Source organism: Centrocercus urophasianus, unplaced genomic scaffold (genome assembly GCF_019232065.1).
Source record: "Centrocercus urophasianus isolate 14NV4802_14NV808 unplaced genomic scaffold, USGS_Curo_1.0 seq_9, whole genome shotgun sequence".
Classification (NCBI taxonomy): domain Eukaryota; kingdom Metazoa; phylum Chordata; class Aves; order Galliformes; family Phasianidae; genus Centrocercus; species Centrocercus urophasianus.
Window position 1 is genome coordinate 1,318,831 of NW_024885532.1, and position 13,385 is coordinate 1,332,215.

Consider the following 13,385-nt stretch of genomic DNA (forward strand, 5'->3'; position numbering starts at 1 on the left):
AAAAAATGTAATGAATCTAATATACGGAAGAGAAGAGGTCATATTTTGCTTTTTTCTTATTTGAATGTATATTATAACCCACATTTCCATTCCAGTGTTGTTAATTATAGTTTAGGCTGTAAAGAAGTTTACACTGATTTTTTTCCGCCGGAAGCTGATGGCCCAAAGAAATGCATTGCAGACTATATCTAGATTCCTTTGGACAGCATTCTTGCTTGAAGAAAATTGTTAGGATGTGGTTGTTGCCTTCAGCTCTTCTGAGACAAAAGATTTTTGGTTGCTTGTGAGGCCAGATTTGCAAAGAGAATTTGATGCCAATCACAAAACTGAAGAGGAGGTGAAGTCATCCCTCCTTTTCCCCTACAGCCCAGTCCTCGGGAAAGGATTCATTCCATGCCCCAAATTAGGCAAAAATAAAAAGGGATTTGAATCCAGCTGAAGTCCTTCCCATGCTGATTGCTGTAGCCTTCAGGCAAGCACTCATTTGCCTTCTTCCGGTGCCATACTTACTCACTGATTCATCCAAAGGCAGAACAGCTTTGACGGGAGAGACCAGAGGAGGTTTTGCTCTAAGATGTGGTTTAAAATGTCCTAAATTGAAGCAGAATTTTTAAGTTCATGGAGAAGATGTCCTTTTTGTTTTTTTGGATTTTTTTAACACACAAATTTTTAAAAGCAAATTCTTCAATTGTTTGCACAGCAAACTAAAACACTGTTCTGATTTTTACCTGATGTTATCTGTTGTGATTTCTGTCTAGCCAAACCTGGGTTGTTGCAGTAGCTCTTCTGTGGTTTGAGTTCTTAAAAAGAAATGGTATTTTCATAAAGTGCGTATGTATGGGTGGAATGGTCTTTAGAGGGAATCTTACCAAACAGTTCCCATTTTCTGGAAGAAACTGAAGCTAAAGAGAAGAAAATGATTGAACCGAAGCAGATGTGTGTTTTCAGTCAGATGAGGTTGTAAAATGGCTCTGCTCTTTGAGCTGCCCGAAGACTTTGTACTCCAAAATGGATGGATTAGATAGAGGCTAGAAGTCTTGTCATAGCTTTCACAGTAGTCTGTATGGAATTACCTTCCATGGCTTCAGAAATGGGATTGAACAGGCAAAGTGTGTTCTCTTCAATATGTAGGAGGTGATCTGATTACATCTGATTGACAAAATGTAAGATAATACTCGTCTTCTTTGTGGTCATTGTATCTGCCGCATAGCAATTTCAGATGAGAATTTAAGGAGGGAGAAGCTTTATATTCATTGTCTTGGTTATTGACGTCTTTGGCTGGAATGTTGATTTGGCCGTTCTAGCTTCAGTGTAGAGTAGATATGAGCATATTTGCAGGAGCTATGTGATATTCTTTTTCTTGAGATTTTTCTGGAATACGGTATCTAAGGCCTACTCTGAAACCAGTTCTGATGACATAAGTAGTATAGGAAAAGCTCCATTTAATGTTAGAAAACCTTACCAAAAATGTGATGTGTTTTTCCCTTTTTGTTTTAATTCTTATACAGATGCATATTGATGTATGACCACCAGCTCTCTAAGAGCAACGTTCCTCATGTTACGTAAAAATATGATCAACAGCAGTCTTCAGATCAGTTTCTCATGATTGGTAGTGTTTGGTTGAACTCACTTGAAACTCTTTTTCTTGCCTCAAAATAGCAGCAAAACAATTGGGGCATATTTCAATCTTAACTGCTTTTATAGGAAAACAGAGAGCAATACTACGCTATATTCTTTAACAACTGGGTGTTTGTGGTTTAATGCTGTAGCCTGTAAAAATCCAGTGTAAGCCTATATTTCATATATACTCTTTCAGGTTTCTATTACAGTGATGCTTTATAATAAGTGGGAAGATAAAATAGATAACTTTACATCTGTAGTAGAATAAAGTGATGTAAATCAACAGAAAATTCGGTAGATAGAAAACAGCTTAACACGTGGTCTTGAATAAATGTCACAAAGTGTTGCCTTTTTTTTTTTTCAGGAGGGGATGGAGGCCAGTGTCAACTCTTGTACTCCCTCTTCTTCTTACAAATACATTTTTTAAATTCAGTTGGGCTTGTGCATTGTGGTGTTATTTATTTTGCATTACATGGCAGAAATTGTTGTGTTTTTGATAGTATGTTAGAGTAGGTATTTTAGTTTCTATTTGTTTCAGTATGTTTAAGTATGGATTTCATCCACAAAACTCAGGAAAACAAAAAATAGCTCCGAAGTTGGATATTGTTAGAGCTTTGAGCAATCTTCATAACAGATCATGTATGAAAGATTTAGTGTTACAATGAGGCAGGAGGCAATTTGTGCCACATTAGACATCCACTTCCATGGTCATTCTAATTTTGATGTGAAGATGTGGCTCTGTACTTTAGTTAGAGGGTAAAACTCTGCTGTATAGCCAGAAGTTCGTTGTTTCTAATTGACTCAAATGCTTTCTTTCACAGTAAGCTAATAAAGATAAATCTGGGAATGCTAGTTATTGTTATAGGACGTTGTATTACACTGATCAATAATCTTTGAAATTGCTAATTGATATGTTACCCTAGATCTATCTTGTTTTTGTAAAATAAATAAGTTTAAATGTTTCGCTTGTGGCCACCTAAGTGCACCTAATGTAGCAACTGAAGTAAAACTATCTTTGAGTCTGTTACAAATTCTGAAGTTAAAGCTAATGTGTTTAGATGGTAATGATATATAATATGAAAATGCAGGAAGCATTTGGAAACTTCACATGAAAGCAGTTGTAGAATGAAGGAAGGTTACAGGGCTTTTTTGTTTTTAATGAAGAATTTACATACGCTTTATCCATTGTATCTTAACTGGGGAGATAGACTTTGATTGGTGATAACTGATAGTAATATTGATGCATCTCTGGCTGTATTGAAAGAGGGAAATTAACTATCCTGTACAATTTAAGGAAGGGACAAGCGGGACTTGCATGGAGCACTGACCTTTTCTGGTTTCCTACAAGCAAGGCAGTTCTAGTCGGTAGGTTGTTGGAGTCCTCAGCTAAACTGATGGATTGTAAAGCTCAAGAAAAAAACTGTACGCTTGGGATCATTATATTTATGCTAGGTAACAGACATCTCCATCATCAGTAAAAATAGAAATTATGTGCACAGAAGCCTGTTTTTCGTTCTTATCATCATCAATAGTTATCCTTTCGTCTTTAAATCCTACACTTAAAAATAAGATCAAACGCAGCATTCACATTTTCTTCCCATTTCCCAGCTGTTTTCCTGTTTGACAGCATTTGTGTAAAAAGTCCTTTTCAAGTAGTAAATTAATTTGGATAGAAAGCATCCCACCTGAATTTATTGCATGCTGGCAGTTTAGATAAACGGATATTATGATCTCAGCATATTTTGGCCCTGCACCACCGTGCCTATTTGCAAATGTCTAAGAAAGTGATAATATTCCTGTCAGTTTCAGGCTGCTAAAGAAAAAAAATGGGATAGCATTTCTTATTTATATTTATAGGATGCCTGTAGGGAAGACAGTAATGCTGTATGTGGCAGTTATGTGGATGTGTGGTGCTAAACATATATTAAAAAAAGATAACAGACCTATTGACGTTTCTTTGTAGAAATATGGAAGAAAAGCCAGAGTAGATCAGTAATTGACAGCTATGTAGGAGATGCATTTCCAGATTTCTTTCTGAAGAAATATTTCACAAACTTACAATTCCTTTCAAAGACAGTAATCCATCTTTAATTACTTCGTTGATTTCATAGTTGTATTTTACAAGGTTGATGTAATGTCTGCTTGCTGCCAACATTTGATATGGACAATCCACTTTTGTCACAGCTTTGATCGAATGGAAGGCTGCTTGTAGCCACAGTATTTTTTTCTGTGTGTGTTTGTGTGTGTGTGTGAGTGAAAAGTGAGCATGAGCACAGACTTACCAGTCACAGAATGCCATAGCTTCACAGCACAGTATATGTGGAGCTGTCGATTTATGCCACTGACAGGGAAAAATTGTTCAGTGTAGCTGAATGGATGTATGTTTAAGCATAGCCGGTTCTGTGCAGTTATTCCTTTTATTTTCACCTTCGAGTATTGTGTTATTATGTTATTACATGCTCAGGCAACGTCTGAGCATTATTTTACTGCCACGTGTTTGTAGAAAATTACTTTGGCTTTATAATCTGTAATTTGGACTGTTTAAGTAGATTACTTCTCTCTTTAGGGGAAGTTAACACCTTTACCTGTAGCTCACCTTGTCAAAAACTTCAGTGTGGTCTGTCATGGTGCATTTCCCCAGGACAGTGAATGATGACAGTGCAGTAACACGGTCACCATGCTCGTGCCTACGCTCTGCATCCTCTTTCCAGCAGGACCTGGAGCATACTGTCAGCAGAATGTGATGTGCAGGGCTTTCTTCTTGCTGATGAAAGCGGGTTGCAGCAAAGTGGAGTTCCTTCAAATTAAAGTTGTCTTAAACCAGGAGAATGTTTCTGTGGCACAACTGCTTGGGGCAAATGTGCAGCTGCACTTAGGGTTGCTTTCATTATTTCTACGTATATGATTAAGTAGCTTACTGAATCAATTCCTAACGGTACAACTTGCTTTCAGACAAGTTTCTACTAGTTTGCAGTGCGGAGTGGGAGATGATGATGTGTAATTTGTTACTTTTTCTTCATGGAGACCAGGTGATGGGGGGAGCATTCATGTCTTCACTGTTAAAGGGATTTTGAAGACTTTTTCCCCTCGGAAGTGCAGTGTTCTTGTACGTGAAAACTATCGTTATGCCAGTTGCTACGGAGTTGTTTACGTTAAATAAAGCAGCATTTATTAATAGACTGTGTATTCAACTAAAGTGGGAGGTATTTAAAATTGTCTGGATTGAGGATTAGCCTCATTTGTGAGGGTGGAGGAAGAAGTTCTAAGCGTGCACAGCTGTGCAGGCACTCACACATACACAAGAAGGAAAAGCTTTCTGTCCTTAGAAGGAAGGCCCTTCTCCTTAAAACCTGTATTTTCTGAAGAAGCCAGGCAGTGGACTAGAGGAGTAACAAAGTATTTCTGCAATGTATGGTGAACCCAGTGGGTAGAAAGAGTGAGCTCTTTGCAAGGCATGTAAAATCTATGTCTGCTTTATTCTGTTACAGAAAAATATTTCAGTGAATGCAGTGGCCAACAAAGGATACTAGAAATGCCAAATACATTTAGAAATAATGTGCAGCAGCTCTTGGAGTCCTTGACCCTTGGAATTTACATTTTGCAATATTGAATGCTATTGGTGGCATTTGGTTGGTCCTGTGGAAGATCCTATTTCTTATTTAAATATATATATATATATATATATAATCCTCTTATTTTCTGGTGTTTACATCACAAGTGTTGATTCAGTTTGGATTATATTTCTTTCATCATAAAGTATGTATAAACATTTTAAGTAGGTGTGGTACACTGTCAAGTGTTTTCATTATTTGGATGATAGGTTTGAACATCAATTCCAAAGTATCAGTAAGCACCTGCAGAAGCAAAGTGAGTCTGTCGCACCTGAACACATTCTGATTCGTGCAATTAAAGCAATCTACAGAGTTTGTAAGTAAAAAGTATCACATTCTGAGGTTAGATGGCTCTTTCATGGAGAACAAAGGAGTTTGATTCTTTCACTTCAAGTTTAGCCTAACTATTGTGTAGTGGAGGACATTTAATGAATCATTATTTAACTTTGATACTGCCAAGTATTTGACCATTAAATAGTCTCAAATGTGTACATAGCACTTTGGTGACAGACTTTTATTTAACTATGATTAATTGGCATTGAATAGCTGTTTAATTACTAAGGAAAAAATTTAACAACAGTGTGTTTTCTGATTAAATTACTTAATGTAAAAACAAACATGGAATTGTGGAAAAGAGCACGTTCTCTTCTGCAGCTCACTACTCACACAGCACGCTAAGTGGGAGCTTGAGAATGATTAAAGCACCAGATTGCATTTGCAAATTTGGGTGCTGTTGTGACATCAGCATGCTCAGTTCTTGTGTTGTTGTTTTCAAGAGGTTTTTTGTTTTTTTTTTTCTGTAGCCTTTTCATGAAATTTCAATTGCCTTGCAAATTCTGTGTTTAGTATTTCCTTTTTCCTTTTGAAACTTAAACTGAATTTCAGTGACATCAATAAAAGGGGCAAGCATTAGGTGAGCTGGAAGATTTTTGTGAGCTGATTAGGTGTAAGAAATACTGTCTCACAGTATCTATCTGTGTCACAGAAATGATCACGATGTATGTTGTCTTTCTTAAGTGTTAGGTATTGTATGGTGATGTTGATAGTCTGAATTTGGAAGAGCAGGATGTTAAAAGCTTTGGAGAGGAAACTGCATTTTGTTTTAGTATACCTTGTACAAACCTTGTCCTTCCTGAATAGCAGGTGCAACAGTTTCTTTAGTCGAAAGTGCCATCTCTAAAAGCTAGCTTTGCAAATGCAGGTAGAAACTGTGGTAGTAACTGTAAGCATTTTGAATCCTGACTGAAAATGACTACTGTTATTTTCATATCTGGAAGGTTTTCTCTTGCATGGTTAATAATGCATAACTAAGCCACTGATTTGCTGTGCTTCCTATAAGTAGAGACAGTTGTTTCTCCATACCTTGCAAAATAGACCTCATTTACTTGCAGACATCCTTGTAAATTTAGCAATCGTTCTCAGTGCAACATCGTGATGGCTACAGGGCATTTTGTGGATGTTTCCAAAGTATCGCACTTCTGCTTGGAGCTACGCTGCTCTCTGCTATCTGTGCTGGAATTTGCTTGCTTTAGTGGGTTACCGTAGCCGCCTTCTGTGCTGAACACGCTGAATAAAATGCCAGTGCAGTTATATCTTTATGAACAGGATCTGAAATAAATTTTCAGGGCCTGTGTCTTCTCTTACACAGTCAGCAGGGTAATATTACTGAAAACCAGCATCACAAAAATAGAACTATGTTGCTTCCTTTTTGAAGCCATGAAAGTAGTTACTGGAATAACACTGGCATTATGAGAGAAAGAGACCTCTTAGCAAGAAGCAGGGCATTTTTTTAATCTTAATGACTTCGGGTGCTGTTTTCTGGAATTACTATATGCAAACACTAAATAGACCATGGACAACTTTTTTCCAATAACTTGAAAATTCACAAGCAGTAACATTCTGCTGCCAGAGATTCACCTCAGTACTTATTTGTGAACCAGCTGAATCATGTCCCCAGTGTTTAAATTGCTGTAATTGTATGAGGTGGACTGTAAAAGGTTCCACTGTTCTCAAGTTACATCTTTTATATACCATTTCTTCTGCTCACTCGTATTTTAGTTCATGTCATTTTACAGAATTACTGTATTTACATTCTAAAGAGGATTAGGCAGATTAAAAGATGTTTTCATGTTTTATTGATAACGTCAGAGTAATTTCCACTTTCCTAGTGGCAGCTTGAAGCTCTGTCAAAACGTAGTCTGTGGAAGCACTGAATGAAATTGTTAAATGTAACAGTGCTTAAAGGCAATTGCCAAAAATACAGTTTTGGCAATTAATGAGAAGCTCAATTACTCGCAGGAACTTGAGTAATTTGTTGTTAGTGGATATATGGAAGAGAGTGGAAGACCAGAGGAATATTGTGACCGTACTCCTCAAACAGCTTCACCAGGTGTTGCTGTAAAAGAGAACGTTGTCACAACCTCCCCTGGTGTTAAGGATGAATGCAAACATAAGGCACTTCTCATTTGTATCTGTGTTGCTTTCTTATCAGCTAGATACAGATCTGTATCATGCTTGCAATGCTAAAAGTCTTAGTTGCAAAAATGAAACTTCAGGAAATCATTGAGAATGGTCACAGCTTCCAAAAAAATCTGCCCAAACCTAAACTCAACCTCTGCAGAGTTCCTCCTTGAGGAACTTTAATTGGCCTTCCTTCAAATGTAAGGCAGGGAGAAAAAATGAGAACTGAACTCGAGGATCCTGTTGGAAGTGAAGCTACAAAAGAGTTAAATGCTTCTGACAGTCAGTGAGCATTTTGTGCCGGTTTCTCTCCTCTAGCCCTTAAGGACTTGTCCTCACTATCCAAATCAAGCATGAACACAGCACTTTCCTAGGAACAAGTTAGGATATGCTCTTCCACAGGTCAGAGCATGGGGGTGAGGTAGGCACTGCTTGCTTCCTGAGGATGCTGGTAGTGACCCAAGCCATGCCTTATCTGTGGGTAGCCACATAGCAGCTGCAACCAGCAGCTGTGTTAGAGATTCTTTACAGAGCAACTGACAGTCCTCTGTAACCATGGCACATAAAACTTATTTGTGTTTAAAAGGTGATGGAAGATTGTAAAACTGAATTTGGGCACAGATTCCAGGCTGTGGGACAGGGCCAGGCTGTTGTCAGCACCCCTGATGGTGATTCACAAAGGGGCTGGGTGCTGCTACCTCCCTTTTCTCTGCCCTTTGCTCTGTAACATATAACAAGGTAGCTCAGGATACAAGAGGCAAAGATGGAGAAAGAAAGCCAATATCTACCTGAGTCCAACCACTGTGCCATGTTCTTTCTTTCATCTGCTCTCCGGGACAAGCTGCTAAGGAAAGCTTTGCCCAAAGGAATCATTGCACCTCTGTGGATAATGACCAATGAAGTCGTGGATCTTTGGGAAATATCCTGGAATGCAATGTTTAGAGATGTTAAAAAGTCTTATCTCAAGCATGTGTGCAGGGTGTGCATACTCTTCCATGGGCAAAATCCCAATGTAAGGAAGACAAAGGAGAAGGAAACTTGAAAAAGTTTTCGTGGAGTTCCTTCTAATGGATCTGTTCCATTGTGAAATAAGTGAAATCACTAGCTGCCTTTTCTAGTAGAAATATTATGAAATATATTTTGCTGAATCTTGTGCTGCTGTTACCCTTTCTCTGCATGTGCAGTGCACCAAAATAGGATTCATGCTAAGTTGATGTTTGACATAACTGCCTTTGGACTGGAGTACTGCAGAACAAGCTGTTTGCCAACAGAATCTTTGGAGTCCCAGCCCTGAGGAGGATTTTGCATATTGGTTGGTGTGGAACGAAAATTCCTTTCAAAAAGAAATCAATGTTACGCAACAAAATCTGTAATTCTGAGACGGCCATCAACTGAAAAATAGAATGATGGTTGCTACAGAAGTTGCTTCTGTTTGTGCCGTTGTCTCTGAATTATGTCTCCAATGCACTCCATGGAAATTTAAAACTTAACTACTTTCAGTTTAATGAGCTCCTTTGAAAAGGGAAAAAAAGTCTTTTGTTGCCAGTGCAGAGAATGTGTTTGTACCAGTTAGAAGTAATAATTGAATCAAGATATACGTAGATAAAAAAGCAATGTGAATGCATGTATGGGCATTGCACACCCTATAACAGACAGGTTCCCATCCTTAGCTTGGTTTCCTTCCTGTAGAGTCGAAATATCAATTAATAGAGAAAGATACTAATCCACTTATGGGTGGCAGTGTTTTGACTTTAATTATTAAAGAGCTATTGCTCTTACTGATTTTTTTTCACTCATGTAGAACTTGGGAAAATAGAAGAGTGTAAATGCTTCAGTGACAGCAGATTAAAAATTGTTTTATTCCTTTTACTGAAGAGCAGTGTTGTCAAGGTGTTGAATAAATCTAAACGTAAACCTGCACAAACAGAAATCTACCTTAAATTTTATTTGAGAAATGCCTGCTGTTTGGATTCACAAAGGAGGGGTGAGAACAGAAATACTAAAAAGGATCAGTTAGATCAACTGTGATCTATCTAAGACATGCATGCACTAGTGAATTTCACTCAAGGCCAGAAGCAGATTCTGGCTGATGTTACTTGATGAAACTTGTATTAGGGTGCCAATACTTCCATCCCCTTTATGTGCACAGACTGAATATATGAAGTTTCACCTGTTATGTTCTGTTGAACTATTAGCCTGAACTGCTGGAAAAGAACAACATCAGCTTTGTAGTAAATCTTTCATGTTTGAATAAAAGTGTTTCTTAAAAAGTATTCTCAAAATACATTGCACTGGTTGTAAAAGGTCTTCCATGGTGGTTTCATAAGGTGTCTTTTTAGATACCAGCTGCTTCTATTTGATTGTTAAGTATAGTTTAATGTATTTTTATCTTTTAAGGAACAATATTTACCTTTTTTTTTTTTTTCCTTTTTCTTTTCCAACTCAACTTCTGTAGGAAGAATCTTAAATCGTTTCTCAAAAGATATTGGCCATCTGGACGACTTGCTTCCACTGACATTTTTGGATTTTGTGCAGGTAATTCATTTGCTTCTAAACTGCATTCTGAATTTAGATTCCTGTTGGCTTCAGAGAAAATGAACTGTTTATTACAGATGTAGTTTAGTTTAAGGAAAGTGCTTGTTTGTGAAAGAAAGGTGTGGTTGAAATTCAGTGTGTCAGTAAAAAGCTAACATGAGTAATAACTGGCAGGTAGGAGTGGCTATACACAGCTTGCTATTATGTCAGGATTTCAGCTCATAGTAGCTACATGCTTGGTAAATTGCTCCTGATTTGCCTCCAAGCAATCTGGCAAGCTTATTGCTGTTATAAGAAATATGTCCATAGTAAAGAAACAATCAACTCACATGAAAAGATAGCACAGATTAACCTAATTATGTGTCTACTTCCACAAAGAATCAAATGCTTACCACACCATTTTGGATTAAAATAGGTGTGGCTATTTACAAAGAAAAGATTAGTAGTAATAAGGTGAATATAATAGCCTTAATAGGAACAAGTGAAATAAGTTACTACAGACAAAAAAAGATGGACAAAGCACTGAGATTTCGATGATGATGAAAGGATTATATATGACACCAAGGTAATTTTTCTGTTGCAGTTTCTGTTAATCCTCCTTATAAAACTCTGTGAAAAGCATAATGCAACAAAAGGATTGATTGTACTGTATCAAAGTAACTTGAATCACAGAACAGACAGAGTCATGGAAGCTAGACAAAAGAAATGACTTAGTGGATCTTCTGGATCCACTTAGTGGATCAGCCCTGTAATATTTCAATCAGAAATGTTTATTAAGGTGTGATTGCTAACTTTTCTTCCTCTCTCAATCAGGATTTCAACTTTGCTTTGACTTCTTTAAAATTAAGCCAAAGACATTGCAGGTTCATAAAAGCAAGACTAAATACATTGTTAATGCTGAACTCAAGAACGGGGGAAAAAAAACAAAAGATTCCAAAGAGCTGTCCTACTGTAGTTAAGCTCTTAGAATTGAAATATGCAGTTGTTTTTCAAGCTTTATAGCGCGTCATACTATTTTGGGGAATAAAGGAGGGCACTGTGCTTTACCTGACAATTAAAGCAAGTGCTGTTTTGCTCTTGGGTAGTTTTGTGTGGGGGGGGTGGGTGGGTGGGTTACAGTTGCTCATAGCAAATATGAAGAATTCAAATTCCTATGTTAAGGCCTTGATAAATTATTTCCTGAAAATGAAATACCAACATTTTCCGTAGTACACTACCCATTTTCTACAGTTTACAAAGATCCCAAATTTTCTTCAGTCTCATTAACAATCATTTAGACAGAATATTATACTTTATTTCAGCTCTCTTGGGACAGTATGTAAGTGCCTTTCCTTTTGGCTGGAAGATCAGGCATCAGGCTGTTGTGCAATCCTTGTCCTCTTCTCTTTTAACATAGGGGTTACTTCCACAAAGTCAAAAACATTTTTTCTGCATACAAGTCCTTGGCCCTTAGGCCAAGCAACGCAGAAGAGTTTCCACACATTTGTGTTCTTTACAGCAGACTGGACAACTTGTGTACTACATACCACTCTTGGCCAGAGCATCCTCTGGGCCTTAAATCTTGAGATAAAAAGATTAACCTTTTTCCTTAGTTCTGTGCATGTATAATAGTGTGAGGGTTGTGTTGCAGCCCACTTGCGTGATGTGTTTATAGCAAGAAACTGAGTGGGTGTTTTGCATGCCCTGGCATGTGGTTTTAAGGCATGTGAGGTTGTCTGAGGATGCAAAATTTGCTGGGAAAATGCTAGAGAACTTCATGTAAACAGAAGGGACCCAAAGCTGGTGTGGTCTTGTCCATATTTTCTTTTGGGAGCAGACCCTGAAGCAAATTGTCTAGAGAATGACACAGTTTTTATTCTGAGAGAGACAACTGCTTTGTTCCAAAAGCAAGTTGGGGAAGGAGGTAACCTGTATGCAAAGTACATGAGAACTAGGGAATTGGGAAGCCTGTTTATTTGACCAGTGTACACATAGTCCAGGCAGTACACGCTTACAAAATATAACTGATCTGTGATAAAGGTGTAGAAGCTGCTGCATTATGCGTGATTGCTTTCTTCTTCAAAGCTTGTAGTGTAAACTGCATGTTACAAACGTTTCCCCTCACGCTGCTTAATTTTTTTTTAACTAGGCTACTAAGAAACTGTCAAAAATAGGAGGAAAAAAAAAAAAGGGGCAAAGTTAAAATGTGAAATTTTGTATTTTAAGCCAAAACTTTTCTTTTTCAAAACAAAAACAAAAGCGAAGATGTTGTATGTTCAGTACACTGTTAAATGAATACAGGCTGAAAGCTTGCCTGTGCCCTTTGATATGAGAGAAGAAAACTTAGGAACTTGCTGTTGTTTAATAATAGGCTGCTATCCATTAGACATGAACACTTCCTTCTTGTCAGGTTTTCTAAAACTTATTATTCCTGATCAGCAAGCTCGTTGATTAGTTGATGTCTTTTGAAATTCAGTAGCAAAGATACAATATTTATTTCTGAAGAAGCGCAGATCTGTACAAAGGATAACTGTTATCAATTATGATAGAGATCTTTTGTCGCTTGCTTTGTTTGCAGGTGTCTTTTATAAGACCTCCTATAATCCCTTCAGGAAGAAATATTTTCTCCTTTCTAAAAACAGTATTAGCTAAATATAAAAGCTCTGATCCCAGCCATTGTCGCTGATTCTCTGAGAGACATTTCCCAACATTCATTGTTTAAATGGTTGTCAGGAGGAATCAAGTGAAACTTAATAAACAATGCAGTAACTGGTTCATCTTACTTTGTGCATAGAAGCTTTTCTTGAGCGGATTTGCATTGAAGAAGTGCTCTTTTTTCTGAATTATTACTAGGATTATTGTGAAGCACTGCAGCCCTTTACTATTTTGGCAAGTGAGTGTTTAATTTATATATAAATAAACAAATTCTAATTGAGCTCTCAAAAGCTACAATACGAACCCGTTTCAGTACCTATACATTAATAATTAAAATATACTAGTTTTAAGAACACCATAATTACTCTAAATGCAGACTTTAAGACAATGCTATAAGTTGATAATGTTCTTTTTGAGTCCCTAATAAGATTTATACACTGTGCTACAGTCATAATGAGCATGATTAGTCTAGACAGCTATACTGCATGAAAATTAATTCCTTAAAGTAAAGGAAGTAAATATTTT

General features: G+C 37.2%; 1 protein-coding gene across 3 annotated transcripts in view; it reads left to right on the forward strand.

Annotated features, from left to right (window-relative positions):
* The window catches only part of ABCC4 (ATP binding cassette subfamily C member 4), a 153,844-nt gene that overhangs the window by 75,767 nt on the left and 64,692 nt on the right, over positions 1–13,385 (forward strand). For all 3 annotated transcript variants that reach the window (XM_042838843.1, XM_042838844.1, XM_042838845.1), the window contains exon 20: positions 10,147–10,226. In XM_042838843.1, the coding sequence (XP_042694777.1) occupies positions 10,147–10,226 (80 nt within the window). The remainder of the gene's footprint in view (positions 1–10,146; positions 10,227–13,385) is intronic.